This window comes from Diabrotica virgifera, chromosome 2 (genome assembly GCF_917563875.1).
Source record: "Diabrotica virgifera virgifera chromosome 2, PGI_DIABVI_V3a".
In the NCBI taxonomy this organism is placed as follows: Eukaryota; Metazoa; Arthropoda; class Insecta; order Coleoptera; family Chrysomelidae; genus Diabrotica; species Diabrotica virgifera.
This window is the reverse complement of record NC_065444.1, coordinates 166,000,365-166,017,632: the sequence shown is the minus strand read 5'-3', so window position 1 is coordinate 166,017,632 and position 17,268 is coordinate 166,000,365. Positions and strand designations below refer to the sequence as shown.

General features: G+C 31.0%; 2 protein-coding genes across 2 annotated transcripts in view; one reads left to right on the top strand and one right to left on the bottom strand.

Moving 5' to 3' along the window:
- The first annotated feature begins 234 nt into the window (after window positions 1–234).
- The window catches only part of LOC126880850 (uncharacterized), a 46,891-nt gene continuing 29,857 nt past the window's right edge, over window positions 235–17,268 (top strand). Inside the window, exon 1 of the mRNA XM_050644918.1 lies at window positions 235–734. Within this exon, the coding sequence (XP_050500875.1) occupies window positions 399–734 (336 nt within the window). The 5' untranslated portion in view covers window positions 235–398. The remainder of the gene's footprint in view (window positions 735–17,268) is intronic.
- Window positions 2,860–11,303, bottom strand: LOC114329533 (uncharacterized). The gene is made up of 2 exons (XM_028278677.2): window positions 11,100–11,303; window positions 2,860–3,282 (listed from the first exon to the last, which is right to left on the bottom strand). Exons 1-2 carry the CDS (start codon window positions 11,145–11,147, stop codon window positions 2,929–2,931), a joined length of 402 nt encoding a protein of 133 aa, XP_028134478.2. The 5' UTR covers window positions 11,148–11,303; the 3' UTR covers window positions 2,860–2,928.

Here is a 17,268-nt window from a genome sequence, read left to right as displayed (position 1 = left end):
AATAATTGTATAAGGTCAATACCAGATCTAAAAGAATTGAGAAAGAAATAGATATATCCGGACTTCCAGCATGGTATTTAAAAGTGGAAGAGTTGAAAAAGAAACGTAGGTAAGAAGATAAGAAAATGGAGTGACACGTAGGCAAGAAGAGAAAGAAAATAAAGATAAACCTAGGCAAGAAGAGAAAGAAACTGAAGAGAAACGTAGGCAAGAAGAGAAAGAGGAAACTAAAAAGCTTAGACAAAAAGAGGAGGAGAAGCGTAGAAAAGTAGAGGTAGAAATCATAAGTAGTTTTCTCAACGAAAACGTTATTTTAGAGTTAAGTCAAACTAATTTTAGAATAGATACATTAAAAGGTAAACAAAATTATTTAGCCAATAAAATAGAGCAACAACAAAATGATTTCCTTACCTTATTATATTTCTGTAGCAAATGTAGAATTTAAACAAACAGCTTCATCATCCTCAATAGTTGAACAAGGCCCAATTAGAATTAGTAAAATTTTAAAACCACCCAAGTTCGATAACCAAACAACGTGGAAAATTTATCGTTTTCAATTCGAAGCTACAGCTAGAGCAAATGGGTGGAATGAAAGAGAAATGTCAGCTTTTCTGATGGAGTCGCTTAGGAGACAGGCAGCAACCATTTTGCAATTTCTTCCCCAGGATTCACCTAGTTATGACTCTCTTGTTCAAGCTTTAGAGATAAGATGTGGCCAGCAGCATCTAAAGCAGGTTTTCTAAAGTCAGCTGAAAGTTCGATATCAAAAACGTAACGAAAGCCTGCAAGAATTTGAAGATGATATTAAAAGATTGTTGCATTTGGCATACCCTCACCCTCAGGAACCTAAAGAGTTTCTTGAACACATTGGTATAAAGCATTTATAGATTGACTACATGATGGAGAAATGCAACAGGCTCTCCGATTACAACACCACAAAACGGTAAATCGTGCTCTAATCTCAGTCCAGGAGTATAACGCAGCAAAAAGCATTTCTAGACCTCATTCAAATTAAAAGATATAAGATTCTGAGAAAATGAAAAAGTCAAAACAGTAGATGACCAACAACCAATTTTATCCCAAATTTTAAACATACTGCAAATCTTCAACAAAAACTCGAAATAAAAAAGAAGATGTTTTAATTGCGTAAAAATGGACCATTTTCAAACCATTTGCAGAAGACGATCCCAAGTAAGGAGAGAAGAATACAAGAATGAGGTCAGAAGGTCATCTAGATCGACATCCAGATGCCCGTCACATAGTCCTACTAGAAATACTAGTAGAGATGTTCGTCGCAAATATTTGTGTATTTAAGTAAATTGTGCTACAGTGGTCGTGTTCGTCGCAAAAATCGGACGAAAGAATTTTCGACGCACACAACGCATATGCTCCATCGATTATCGTTTTCGAGCGCAAGTCCCCACTGGTAAAAATTTGCGACGAAAATTCTTGCGACAAACCATTAGTTCAATACGCACGACAAATTTACCAATGCGGACTCGCCATAAGAAATCGATCTCCCACAATGGACCACAGATATCCGAACAGTAGCCAGGGAAACGAATAGAAGTCGACACTTAGGGGGGTGCCAGCTGTATCTAATAAAAGCCTCCAAATTCGCAGTTATACTTTAAGCAAAAATGAACAGAATTTATTACTTAAAGGCTACTGTGACAATCAAAAATGCACCTTTATTATTGATACCGGTGCAACAGGATCTTTTATTAGCAAATGATTTCTGAAGAGAAAACTATGACCAACTAAAACGAACTTAGTTCTTACAACAGCTTCAGGTCCAACTATTCTAATTAATGGAGAAGTAACGGCACCCGTACAGATTGACAACACCTTGATAAAACACCTATTTCTTGTAGCCAATATTAAAGATGAATGCATGCTTGTGATGGATATTCTGCAGAACAAAAATTTATCATAGATCTTGAAAATAAGATCTATTTTATTGAAAATAAAGAAGTTGTTCTAAATACGGAAGAATAGATACCTCAAGTAAGAGTGTTAGTGAGGATAGAGAAATTCCTCAAAATTCTGAAAGTATCGTCCTGGCAAGACTGAGTCAAAAACCTGAAGTCTACATTTCGGCGTTGTGGAAAGCGAGGAACTTGTTAATGATGGAATCTTGATAACCAGGTGCCTCGTTAATGTAGATGAGATGATTCAAGAAAGGGTTGCTAATTTTTCTTTTAAGTTGAAGAAAGAACAACAAAGAGCATTAGGTACGCCAGTAGAAAAAATAAACCAAGTGTGAAAAATATTTGAAAAGGAATACAGTTTACCCAGTTGACTCTTTCCTAATGAAAGAACTAATCAAAAATGATGATCGCCGCAAAAGAAATGAAGCTTTCCCAAAATCTTATTTTCGAAAGATTGCCTCAGAGAAGAAGTTCGACGTCGGTCGATATCAGATCGGATCGGATCGGAGAAATACGGATCCAATGTAGGCGCAGCCATTTAATACCATGGGTTTATTTTTTAATCCGAAGTCCGCTTGTATCGAATCGGAGAAATACAGATCCAATGTAGGTGTAGCCTCAGATGGAAGGATGGTGTAGATGAGGATGGGAGAAAAATAGGTGCAGCAAACTGGCAACGGTTGGCAATGGATAGGACTTACTGGCGTAATAGACTTGGGAATGTCGAGGCTGTTTTATAGGGCTGTAGCACCATCGATGGTGATAATGATACTATTTTAGATATTACTATAATAAAACTGCGTTTAGTTATATTATTTCAATTGAACATAACAACGACTCTTTTTTTTTGTCAGTTTGGCTTGGCGAATATAGATCTAAAATAAGCATAGTACCTAATAAAATGTATAGAGGAAAAAAACAAAATAAATATTCCAACTTCCTCTCTTTATTTATGTATAATTAATTTTCAATGAGGTCCATGTTCATATCCACGCGGTCAACGACCATGGGAAGCAATACATTTGACAAGATTAACAGCAGCATCCTCAGTAGTGTCGCCTTCTTTTTTACTGCATTTTTCTACAACTCTGTTTATAAGATTTAGGTCTCTAGTACCGTCATTTAAAAGTTCTCTAAGTTTGTCCACATTTATATCGCCATTCTCTTTTTGAAGTCCAGCTTGAACGTTTATGCATAGAGTATGCTTTGCCAGTTTTTTCTCATCTACTTTTTCTCCATTCCTACGTTTTTCATAAACACTTTCGTCAACTCTAGTTGCTTCTTGGCTCTGACAATGTTCGTGAGCTTTTTTCATATGTTCTACTTGCTCTTTATTAGGTGCTGCGTTGGTCTACGAGATAGAAAATATTAATTTAGTGTAAGCATTAACGTATTAGTCCAAAGAAATAAGGATTTTCTCACGACATTTAAATATCCAGTTAGCTGACTACTTTTTTATTTAACGTAGACCAATAAGAAGAAAACCTATCTGTTTCCTGTCTAGAGTTCGCGTCCGTTTTTTTTAATTATTAACAATTTAGTGCAAAAAACGCGATTGTTTAGATTTTTTGCACCCCACTAAAAAGCTAAATAGATGACATAAAATCACAAAATTTGATTTTTTATAACACTGAGAAAGCTTCAAAATTAAATACCGATATTTGAAAGTTAAAAGTCAAGTTGTTGCTTCGCAAATTGCAAAATAAATGAAAATCGATATTTGTTAATAACTTTTACTAAATTTGACTTAAAATTTTAAAGTTTCACCCAATGTTGGGTATTTTAGTACTTAACAAACCCTTAAAATTGGAGACTGACCCATTAATAAATTTAAATTCTATTTGCTTATCTATTATGTTATTCTATTTGCTTATCCCAGAGACCTTTATTTTGCAATAACATAAGACAGAAAATAATAAAAATATAGGGCAATTCTGAGTACGCCAAATAAAAGTAGAAGAGTGATATAGTCAAAATGCGTTAAAAAAAGATAATTAAATTAATTATTATAGTCAAAAATCCTAATGCCAAATTTTTAAAATTTTTTAGTTTATAAATATTTAGAATAAATTTAAAAATATTGTCCGTAAAAATGATCTTTTTATATACATATTCGATTTTACCACCAAGTTTCAAATAAAAAACATTACCTGGGTTCATTTGGGACAAAGTTAGCCATGCAATTTTTTTAATTCACAGTTAATTTGTTTATAATAATTATTAAGGAATCTCATTTATGAAATTTTAAAGAATGGGATTTGTATATTTTGTTATATAATTTGCACAGACAGTGTATCTTTACAGCACCATCTACGAATTTTCAAAAATGTAGTTTAAATGTTTACTAAGGGGAACCTACAAATCCAATGAGTTCAAATACCTAAAAAGCAATTTCAAACGTTATCCAACTTTGGATGAAACACTAAAGTTATAAGTTAGTTTTAGTAAAAGTTATTTACAAATAACAATTTTCACTTATTTTGTAGTTTTCGAAGCAACAAATTAACATTGTAACTTTCAAAAATCGGCATTTTGAAGGTTTTTCAATCTTCTAAAAAATTAAATTTTGTAATTTGATGTCAACTATTTACCTTTTTAATGGGTGCAAACAATCGAATATCGCGTTTTTTGCACTAAGTTGTTAATATAGTCGGTTTGCTAAACTCAGACACAACTGGCTAGTGATTTTAGTAGGTAATTTTTTTGTTTTTTTCCAATTTTGCCAAAATTGGCAAAATTACTAACTATTTAGTAATTATTAACTATTTAGTATTTTTTTTGCCAATTTTGCCTAATTGGCAAAATTACTTACTAAAATCACTAGCCAGTTGTGTCTGAGTTTAGCGAACAGATTATAATATTAAAAAATGGACGCGAACTCTAGACAGTAAACAGGTAGGTTTTCTTCCTATAGATCTACAATAACTAAAAATGTGGTCAGCTACCTGGATACTGGATATTTGAGTGTCCCGAACATCGTCTATTTCTAACTTATTTCCCTGGAGTATAACTTATAGTTAACAAGAATGCATTAGGAAAATAAATTGAATTCGAATGTTGGGTTAAGGTGATACAGTAGCTATCAACAGGTAGCCAAAACGCGTTCCAAGATTGCGGCTGTAATTTTTAATATTAATTCGAGATATTTGGCACACGTATTCGTAATATAATAAAGAATGGCGGTACAGAGCCCAATTTGAAAAATATAGTAATATGTGGAAATTACTCTGTAATTAAATACAATATTAAAAAAACGAGCCTGTACCGCCATTAAGAAGAACAAAAAAATACACTTTCTTCAAATAAACTTTTTTATCTGATGCATAGATTTTTTGTCATTTTGGAACTAATAAAATTTTTTATTTCATTAGTAGTTCCAAAATGACACAAAATCTAGGCATCGGATAAAAAAGTTTATTTGAAGAAAGTGTATTTCTTTGTTCTTTTTAATGGCGGTACAGGCTCGTTTTTTTAATATTGTATTTAATTACAGAGTAATTTCCACATATTAATATATTTTTCAAATTGGGCTCTGTACCGCCATTCTTTATTATATTACGAATACGTGTGCCAAATATCTCTAAAAAATATTCAAAATTACAGCCGCAATCTTGGAACATGTTTTCGCTACCTGTTGATCGCTACTGTTTCCTCTTAAGCAGTTAGATCTATAATAGCATTCTCAAAAGGGCAAGTGTGAATATACATAATAAGTTTAATTCATAATTATAATAAACTTATTAGTTTTAGTATGTTTTTAATATATACATTCTAATTAACATAACATACTAAAATTATAACTTCGTCATAATTATGAATTAAGCTAATTATGTATATTCAGACTTGCCCTTGTGAGAACGCTATTATAGATCTAAATGCTTAACCCAACATTCGGATTTAGTTTATCCTATTCCTAATAAACTGCAAAAACTTATCTACGTTTCCATGACTCTTACATTTTTCATTACATGCCATTAAGGATAGTTAAAAAGAAAACAGACGAATATTACCCACATCAACGAACAGAAAACAAAACAGATTATTGCTTCGTAGATATGAGTTTCTTAATCTCATGAGAAATTGGAAAATAAATTAAATTTGAATCTTAGTTTATTCAGTTAATCCATAATAGCATCCTCACCAGTCTAAGCCTTATTATAAATAACAAATTTAGTTTGTAATAAAATTTTATTATGTCGAGAAAATGAAACATTTTGGCTCGCAATTTTTTAGTCCAGCATGGATTTACTTGAAATTTTTACAGAAAGTAGGGAGTAGTCCAAGGATCATTTTCTATATCATGCTGCTGTACGCTAAAACCTTGGGGGTGGTTGCCACCCCATCTCGAGGGCGGGAATTTTTTATTACATTTCAACCATGTAAATCAATGTTAAAAGTAATTCTAAGAAAAAATGTTTTTTAAATTTTCTTCGTAAAACTAATATTTTTCGAGTTCGAGCGCTTGAAGGTAACAGTTTTTCGACGAAAAAATCGACTTTTTTAGAGGGTTTTTTGAGAATACCTCGAAAATGATGCATTTAATCAAAAAAACTGTAGATATCAAAATTGTATCTTTTAGTAACACAAACCAAATTCTTTTTCCGTGATATCATTAGGACCAACACAAATCGAGATACGGCATGTTAAAAGTTAGCTTTTTTCGTCAAATGCATAATTTAAAATATTAAAAGCCAAATAACGGAGAAACTTTGAGGAAAACTTGAATAATATTTTTTCAAGTATACAGTTAGACCTTTCAAAAAATAATAACGAAAAGGTTTCTAGCATGAAACTTAAGCGACTTATGATCAAAAAATATCGGTACCTGCTTTTATCTATGAAAAAATCAGTGAAAACAAGCCCCTAAGGTCCCTCCTAATTAAAAATTGGTCTTCATCTTTCTGTAATTCCTTTTATATTTGTATTATCAATACACCCAAGAAGTTTGACCTATTCAAAAGGCCTTATTTTAGAAAAATTGGAGTTCAAAGAAAATTGATTTTTTGCAATTTCCTATTTTTCACCATTTACTTCAAAATACCTACCAAAACACTGGAGATACGAAAAAAATGATGGACTACTAAACGGTAGCTTTTTTAATAACAAAAATTCTCTGGTGCACATATTTTCATAAGAGTGAATAGTTAGCGAGATATAGCTGTTTAAAACCTCTATTTAAGAGCAAACACCCCCTTATTCGAGTCCTTTAAACCCGCCCCAATTAAAAACTAAGGGATCTTACAGAATTTAGTTTACAGATTCATACAGTTCTTTAAAAATCCTACAAAATCATTTTTGAAAAAACTAGAAAAAACGCCAAAAATGAAGAAGCCATGTTAATAAACAAATTTTTTTTTCGAAAAATTCGAATAGTCTGCTAATGGATCATTTTCAATGTATGTATAATACCACAGAACCGGTTCGTATACTGGAAGATAACTAGAAAACTATTTGTATTTGTATTTGTACATATTTGTAAATTCGTATTTTTGTGTAAATAAATGTTTTTGTAATTCTTCAATTCTACTTTTTTTCTCTATAAATCTATTAGATCATCTACTTATAAAAATTGTAATATTATTAAGAGCAAACAATAGCAATCAACAGGAAGCATAAAACGCGTTCCAAGATTGCGGCTCTAATTTTGAATATTTTGTCGAGATATTCGGCACACCTATTCGTAATATAATAGAGAATGGCGGTACATAGCCCAATTTCAGAAATATGTTAGTATGTGGAAATTACTCTATAACTAAATAAAATATGGAAAAAAGGAGCCTGTACCGCCATTAAGAAAGACAAAAAAATACACTTTCTTCAAATAAACCTTTTATTCCGTGGCTAGATTTTGTATCACATTGGAACTACTAAAATCCATTTTTTTTTTAATAAGAAATCGAACGTCATTGACTTGGCAACATTTCGCGCCTATATGTATAAAAATTATTTTTCTACGGCCGTGTCAAAAGAGTCACTTTCACGCACACATTTCGTTTCCTAAAGTTGCACCTTCCCGCTCGGCCTGCGTAAAAGTAAATTTTCCCGCACGGCGTGCGGGAAAGTAAAATACCTTGTAATGTGGCATTATAATATATTATAATACATGCAATAAACTAATATTTAGATATGATTTACTAATTTATTTCAAATTTATCTTATTGCGTTTATGTTTTAATGAAATTAGCGCGATAATTCGATGAAATAAAATTATTTTGACATAATATTTTAAAGTCAGATGAGTAGACAATTACAATGATTTTGAATCGTCGTCATGAAAACCTATATCATCGTCGGTTTTGACAACCATGTCAAAGAATTAATTTGTGTATTTTCACTTCTAAATAAAAATTGATATAATTCTTTTTTTGGGGGCTTTTTTCCAAACGTACGGCCCTAGAAAAAATATTATTCCTAACTCATGCGGAAAGTGTCTTCCCCCAAATCGACTGCTTGCCCGAACTCCGCTATCGCGTCGTTCGGGTCAACGGCAGTCTAGTGCGTGAAAGTATCACTTTCCGCACTAGTTAGGAAAATAGCTACGTTTTTGATAGTATAAACGTCACTGTCAGTGTCGAATTACCGATGCACTGTTGACTCACTTTTTAAAGTTCGCAGATCTTTCGCACTCTTGGACCGCGTTTGTTGCTACCTGTTGATCGCTACTGTGTGCTCTTAAGGGTGGTTTTAAGGGTTGAAATATTATGATATTATATCCTAAAGCATAAAACAATCATTATTTAACCAATCGAAACCAAATTTTAGCCATATTAAAGTTCACAATATTTTTATATAATTTTTGACAATAAGGGGTAGTTTATACCCCTAAAAATAATCAACCCCCTTAAGTATTATATAGAATATGAAGGACAGGGTGAGATGATCCTAATCCCAAATTTTTATGTAAATCGATGCAAGCCGAAATTATTCTTTTAGGATAAGTAAATTTTTTATATATAGCTCCAACAAGGGTGGTTTTAAGAGTTGAAATATTATGACAATATATCTTAAAGTATAAAACAATCATTATGTAACTATTAAGAACCAAATGTTGAAAATATTAAAGTTTAAAATGTTATTTTAGAGTTCTTTACAATTAGGGGTAACTTTCACCCTTAAAAAACCAAAAGCGTACAACGTCTGAATATAGAAAATGATCTAGAGGGTGTAATGAGCCTAATCCCAAATTTTTGTACAAATCAGTGCTGGAAGAAAAAATTGCGAGGTTTTGCCATTTTTTCAGTTTCATTTCCTCGACTAATAGAGAGAAAAATCTTACCACGGTATCTAGGGGGAAAAGGACTCATGGACATACATGAGCAATGGGATAATATAAAAAAGTTACTAAATTAAGAACTCATTTTCAGATGCAGGTTAGTACGTTCTCTGCTAGTAGATCTACTTTAAATTGTGTAATCTGCGTAGTAGATCACGAAACCCCGCTTAACAAGAAAAGACCTATTTTAGCAAGAGAAAATGCTCACCGGGATGAGTAAACTACTACATGGGCGGTAGCTCAAGAAGATCAACGAAGAATATGTCGACAATACATTATCTAACGATGGGTTGACATTAGAAAAGATATTTCTCGAGGTAGCGGGTATCCCACTTGCCGCTAAGGATCAGGTTATTACAACTAGTGACTATTTTCCGAAGGTATCTTAAAAGTACCCAAAATGAGATATTTATACATAAGTATAAGAAATAATGAAAGAAAACTAATAATTTTTGGTATAGCAAAGATGTAATATGGTTCGCTGACGGATCTATTTAAAATAGCTCATGGTACTGGATTGGGAGTATTCAGGCACACATATAATTATAATAAATCGTACAGCGTAAGTCAATAGACAACTGTGTTTCGGATTGAAGTGTTTGCTTTGGTGCCCTGCATTGACGAAATCGTGGACGGAGACCAAAAGCAAAAAAAAAAATAAAAAGTTTAGAGAGCCGATTGGTTTTTGCGGCAGTAAAGAACCAATTTGCCAAATAAAAATAGAGGAAGCCTAAACAGATTTCCTCAACAAATTGCCAAAACATAGGAAATAAAATGTTTTTAATATGGGTACCGGTAAAGAAGGCGTACATGGGAATGAACGACAAAATTCTTGGCAAAACAAAGGTAATTGATTCTTTGTAGGCCCACATAATCATTGTGTGACTTCACCAAAGATGCTACAAAAAACTAGGTTCAGAAGTAGCTGATAAATAATAATCAAAAGCAATTAAAAGCAACTTAAAGGCATCAGACAAAAAAAAAATAATCAAGAATATTGATAGCAAAGCCATCTCTTTAATTAGAGCTCATCAAATTCAATTTGATGAGCTCTAATAAAAGAGATGGTCGTCAATATTGATGAAAGGACATTATCGTTTACGGAAACATTTATGCTAATTAGTTAAGGTGAATGAAGCCTGTTGCAAATAATTTGAAATGGAAGAAGAGACTTGCTACACATATTCGATGTCACTGCAATCCGCCAGGTGATATGAGGCAGGAATTCAGTGTGGTTAACTGAGAAATGAACCAGAAGAGATCCTAAAACTATCAATAAGAAAACTGTTGACCTTCGTTGAGGTCACGGGATTTTTTAGAGTTTACCGAAAATACGACCAAGTCTTCTTCTTGCAGTACCGTCTCCTATCGCAGTTTGGCTACCACCACAGCAATCTTAACTTTGTTGGCTACAACTCTACGTCCTACGTAACCAGGAAATCCTCATACGTCCCACATTTTCCTCTCCGAGATTTTTCCTTGGATTATGAGTCTTAGCAGAGAGTAATTTTCTCCTCTCATTATGTGGCCTAGATATTCTAGTTTTTTCGTTTGTATGGTTTTTATGACTTCGCATTCCTTCCCCATCTTCAGCAAAACATCTTGATTTGTTACTCTTTCTGTCCATGGTATTTTCCACATTCTCCTGTAACACCACATCTCGAGTGCCTCAACGGCCAAGTGCCAGATGTTAACGAGTCTCGCCTGAATTAATTATACGAAGAAAAAGGACTCCCTCCAAATAGTAGTAATGAAAAAACCACTTTTAACAATAATTAAAAGCTAAGAATGCCCAATAATATCAGAAGTACTTTTTGCTCTTCTTTCTGGCTACTTAAAATAGTGCAAATACACAAAGTTTAAATACAAAAAGTTGTAATTAAAAAACTACTTACGGCAGCTAAGACGCATAAAACGGTAGCAACAATAATTATGCACTTCATGATGACGTTTGATATAATAGCACCGCCAATCAATTTATTCTTATTTACACTATGCTGATTTAATCTTTATTTGCATTTAAGGGTCAACAGATATTATTGAATTATCGACTCATCAATAAACATTAAGCAATATTTTTGCTTGTACTTGCAATATGTACTTACGTAAGTCAAAATTATATGTATTATATCATAAAATATTATTTTCTAGTGGTATTATCTAATATTTGTGATTGTTATATATATTCAAAGTATACGCTCTGAGCTTCGCTGATGTCGCTCCTAGCGGATTACTAATTCAACTTCCACCGGTAACTTTTAAATTTATTATTTAATTGTTATCGCTTAATATTTTAAACTAACAAAAGTAATTAAATTGTAATCGATTTTTTTAAGATTTTGCTAATCATTTTGACGTGCTATTGATGAAATATGAATTTCTTACTTCGGATACTTTCACAAATATCGTGTAGATGGCGTTAAGATTAATAGATTAATTTATAATTACATATTACGGAACAATAAAAAAACTTAAATTCAGTATTTAAAACGTAAGTATATTTAAGGTAAAATATATACCACAGCTTTGACCAACTAATATTTTTTATAATTAATGTTTTTAATTTTAATTTTAAATTAATCACTTTGACATTTATGTCAAATGTCCAAGTAAACGTTTACAGACTTGTCACTAATGGCGCTCGCGAATTTATAAATATCCCCTCTACGTACGAGCTCACAGCGTATACAGTGATGAGCGCACTAATAACCGGCAAAAAACACAAAAGATGGAAACCATATTAAGTTGTGAGATAAAAAGAGATGAACTTAGTGGAGGTATTAAATTTAGCCATAGTAACTTATAGAATAGTAAGGACCTGTTTTTAGATGGATGTGAGAGGTGGCATTCGGATTTTCGCAGGTAAAGTTAGGTGATAACTTCGTTAATAATAATTGACTTATGCTCCTTCTCAAATATGCCCGGAACATTAATAAAAAAAAATAAAGTATTTAAAAATTTCAAAAAATTTCGTTTTTTCTCTATTTTTTTTTTGCTTACAACTTTAAAACGATTCATTTTGGAACAAAGTCGCATAGGAATAAAACAAAGATAATTAAATTTTCTATCAGATGCGATTGGCGCTAAAAATGTTTTAATTTATCAGCCTTGCTGCAAAACAGCAATAAATATAAAATAAGGGTGCAAAACAATACTGTTTTTATTCAATGATTTTCTATCACTTAGGTTACACTTGGGACCTTCCTAATTCGCTTAGAAAATTTTTTTAATGTGCTAAAATCGTACACTAAATTTTCATTAAAATTGACGTGCTAGATTTTGAATAACAATATTGCAATATAAACATTTTTTTAAAAATTAAAATTTTTTAAAATCTTGCACAACAAAAACTAGAACATACAAAGTTTTGTCAATTTTTTTACATATAAAGAAGCACTCCACCTATCTAACGCACTTTACAGAATTGAAATCGGATTATTTAAGCAGCCTCAGTAATGTTTTAAATTTATAAACAATTTTTTGGCTTATAAACAAATTAGTGCTGTGGCCAGGAGGGGGTGCTACGTGCTCCTTTATTTAGATGGACTTACCCAAGTTTTTTTATGTATTTTGACCCGTATAACACGAATTTTTTGGGTAACAGTTGATCCGGATATTGATAAGATTGTTATAAACAAAAAATTTGAGGAATTACATAACATCGATTTTTGCAAAATTAAACATTTTTTTTTGTATTTCTTGGGTAATTCTAAGCAAAAAATGTTCTTTCTTACAAGTTTTTTCGTAGGATGCATCGTTTTCGAGATAACCGCGGTGAGACTTTAAAAAAATCGAAAAATTGAAATTTTTGAACGCGAATAACTTTTGATTAAAAAATGAAATAGCAATTCTGCTGACAGCATTTGAAAGTTTAAGTCAAATTATACCGGTTTTAATTATTTAAATTGCTAAAAATTAATTTTTTTCATTGTTAAATAAAGCTATTTTTTATAAGCCAAAAAATTGTTTATAATTTTAAAACATTTCTGAGGCCCCTTAGATAATCCGATTTTAATTCTGTAAAGTGTATTAGATAGGTAGATAATCTCTTTATATTTAAAAAAATTGTCCAACTTCTAAATGGTCTACTTTTTGTTCAGAAAATTTTTTAAAAATTTAAACTTTTTTAAAAACATTTATATTGCAAATTTATGATGCAAAATCTATTAGGTCGATTTTAATGAAATTTCGTAGACCGTTTAAGTAAGTTATCAGAATTTTCTAAGGGAATTACTAATGTTCTAAGTGCCACCAAAGTGGTTAAGAAACATTGAATAACAACAGGCGTATTTTGCCCCCTTATTTTGTATTTATTGCTATATTGCAGAGAAGGTAACACCTTAAGACATTTTTGACCAGTCGTATATTATACAAAATTCAATTATCTTTATTTTATTTCTTTACGACTTTGTTCCAAAACGGATCGGTTTAAAGTTATAAGCAAAGAAAACGGAAAAAAATCGATGTTTTTCAAAATTTTTAAATCTTTTAATTTTTTTAATAATGTTCCGGGCATATTATTTGAGAAGGAGCATAAGTCAATTATTATTACTGAAGGTGTCACCTAACTTTACCTGCAAAAATCCGAATGCCACCTATCACATCCAAAACTAGACGTTTTTCCACAGATCCTTACTGGTCTATTATAGATTGACATTATATTGATTATTTCCCACCTTTAGATATATCCGACGAATATGAGAAATGCCACTGTCACAGTGACAGTTTTAGTTGGCATACTCCTCTGATACGTATAAAGGTGGGAAATAATCAATGTAATGTCAATTTATATGTTACTGTCGCTAAATTTAACAACTCTACTAGTTTTATTTCTTTTTATCTCACAATTTAATATTTTTCCCATTTTTTGCGCTATTTTGCCGGTTATTAGCACGCTCATCACTATATACGTAAGCAAAAAGAATAAAAAATAAATCAATAAAATAAAGACTGTTTTAAAATGTTACTATCGTCTAGCAAAGAGCAAGGCCCCAACAATTTTTAAGATGGTTATCATAGATTAATAAATACAAAATGCACAGAATATGATTGCAATAATTATGCAAAAAAATATGTTGAATTTATAAGTATTATTGAATGTCTAAGACTGAAAATAATGTAATACTACAGTAGCAGTTAAATTTTTGTATTACTAGGGGCCCTCTGTTACAATACACACATACATAATACTTCGTTTTGGTATTGAATAAATATTTATTATCTAACCGTATTTTTTAAACTTCTTGCCCACACAGATTCTTGTATAAAATATTTAGTTCTTCTCCTACTGCACTGCAGCCCAAGTTGACCTTTAGCCTCCTTTATTTGTTGCCTCCACCCTTGTTTGTCTGTGACTGATCTTCTCCATACACAGACTCCTAAGACTCGTCGCTGTTTACTGTGTCTTCCCAGCACTTTCTTGGATTTCCAACCTGTCTCTTTCCCACATTTAATTCTTACGTTTTACTATTTTACATAGTTTCGTTTAATTATACAAAACAATAATTTAAAGCTGGATAATTAATACACAATCAAATTTTGTTACAAACCAAATCGGTATATTTTATTAGAAAAACTCACCCACTGCAAACTTCTCGCTTATGAAAATAGAATTACCTGAAAATAAACACAATATCAATAAGATGAAATACTTTATATACTTTATTTATAATTTTTTTAGTAGTATGTAATAGGTATACTATGTACTATATAACTAAAATGCATTATACAGAGTGTTTGGTAAGGAATGGGCCACAGCTTAACCTTAGATCCCTGAGCTTAAAATAGGTCATTTAAGCTAACTTACCTTAGTACGAAAGTTAATAATGGCCGAAGTACAGGGTGTCAAATTTAAACTTTTATTTTATTTATTCTTGAATATTTCCTGACAGGCATGGAATAACAACACACAATTTGGTAGTAGTCTGGGCTGATTATCGGAGAATAGGCCATTTTTGGGAAAAGTTATTTACCAGCAATTTTATTGCTGGAATCGAACTATAAAATCCTATATATTAATAATAAAGGTATGCAAAGTCCTCAGATAGTGTGCTATTTTTTTTATAAACAAAATGGCGCCCGAAAATCGTGTTTTTTCAATTATTGCTCTATAACTCCGAAGATTTTAACTTTACAACAAAAACACTCAAATAAAAATTCACCGCGATTAAATTCTGCATAGAGACGTGTTTTTCCCGATCTGCTCCGACGAAAATTTTCCTCGGAAAATGCGGGTTTTCCCAACAAAATCTTTAATTTTCAAATAAAGTTTTAGATAAGTAATTATTTACCAATAATTAAATAATTTGGTGACTTAAAAGCCTTCTTGGTTTAGATTATAGTTCCAGAAGCTGGTGAAAATCAAACGAATATTTTAGCAACAATTCAATTTTTAATTATTAATTTACGGTCGCAATAATAACCAAAATAATTATGATACACTGATCAAACTTTGAAATCTTATAAAGATGAGATGCCTATTTAACATTTTGTCGACAAAATATAAATTTTTTATTTTTTTGCATAATCTTTAAATGTTTAAAAAAATAGTTATAAACAAATTAACGTTTCTCAGAAAGTTTTTATAATATTATAATTTTAAAAAATAGCTAAAATGCGCATTTCAAATATCTTGAAAATGAATGCTTTAAAACTGTTTTGCAACCATTTGCAAAAAAGTTATGAAACAGCAAAATAAACATACGATTACTACGGTGTTAATAATTTTTTTTAATTCTTTCAAAGCTTAGAAGTGAGTTTAAAGTACAATCTAATTATTTATAAAACAATATCGATTATCAGCTTAATGGTTATATTTTAATTAAAGATTATAAATATATTTTTTTGTAATTTACACGCGCGAAAGTAGAATAATACAGTACCGTAGCTACCCGCCCACATACACAACTCGCGCGAGTTTAAGCGTGTCAGTCGCTTCGAGTGAACATTTTATCTCCGGCTCTGTATCAAGCCTACTTTCGCGCTAAAAATTACAAAACAAAGTATTTGTAATCTTTGATTAAAATATAACCATTGCACTAATTTTTGACATTCTTTGTGAGTAATTAGATTGTACCATAGACTCACTTTTAAGCTTTGAAACAATTAAAACAAATTATAAACAATGGAGATATCGTATATATATTTTGCTGTTTCCTAACTTTTTTGCAAATGGTTGGAAAATTTTTTTAAAGCATTCATTTTCAAGACCTATAAAATACGCATTTTAAGTATGTTTTAAAATTAGAATATAATAAAAAATTTCTAAGAAATGTTAATTTGTTTATAACAATTTTTTTAAACATTTAAAAATTATGCAAAAAAATGAAAAATTTATATTTTGTCGACAAAATATTAAATAGGCATCACACCTTTATAATCTTTCTAAGTTTGATCAATGTCTCATGATTATTTTGGTTGTTATTGCGACTGTAAATTTTTAATTAACAATTGAATTGTTGCTAAAATATTCGTTTCATTTTAGCCGGCTTCTGAATTTATAATCTATACCAAGAAAGCTTTTATTTCACCAAGCTATATAATTATTGATAAATAATTACTGGCCCAAAATATTTATTTGAAAATTCGAGATTTTGTTGGGAAAACCCACGTTTTTCGAGGAAAATTTTCGTCGGAGCAAATCGGGGAAAACATGTCTCTATGTAGAATTAAATTGGGGTGAATTTTTATTTGAATATTTTTGGTGTAAAGTTAAAATGTTCGGAGTTATAGAGCAATAATTGAAAAAAATACGATTTGTTGGCGCCATTTTGTTTATAAAAAAAGTAGCACACTATCTGTGGACTTTGCATACCTATATTAATAATAAATAGGATTTTATAATTCGATTAAAGCAATAAAATTGCTGGTAAATAACCCTTCTTTGTACTTTACTAATTAGACCAACGTATTATAACTATTTTTTTTTCAAAATTTAAAGATTATGCAAAAAAAAGAAAAATTTATATTTTGTCGATAAAATATTAAACAAGCATCTCATCTTTATAATCTTTATAGGTTTGATCAATGTATCATGATTATTTTGGTTATTATTGCGATCGCAAA

Bases quoted from the DNA above. Each gene is read 5' to 3' on its own strand.
- LOC114329533 (XM_028278677.2), bottom strand. From the start codon at position 11,147: ATGAAGTGCATAATTATTGTTGCTACCGTTTTATGCGTCTTAGCTGCC. The intron at 3,283-11,099 runs GTAAGTAGTTTT...TCTATCTCGTAG, and splicing joins TTTTATGCGTCTTAGCTGCC to ACCAACGCAGCACCTAATAA.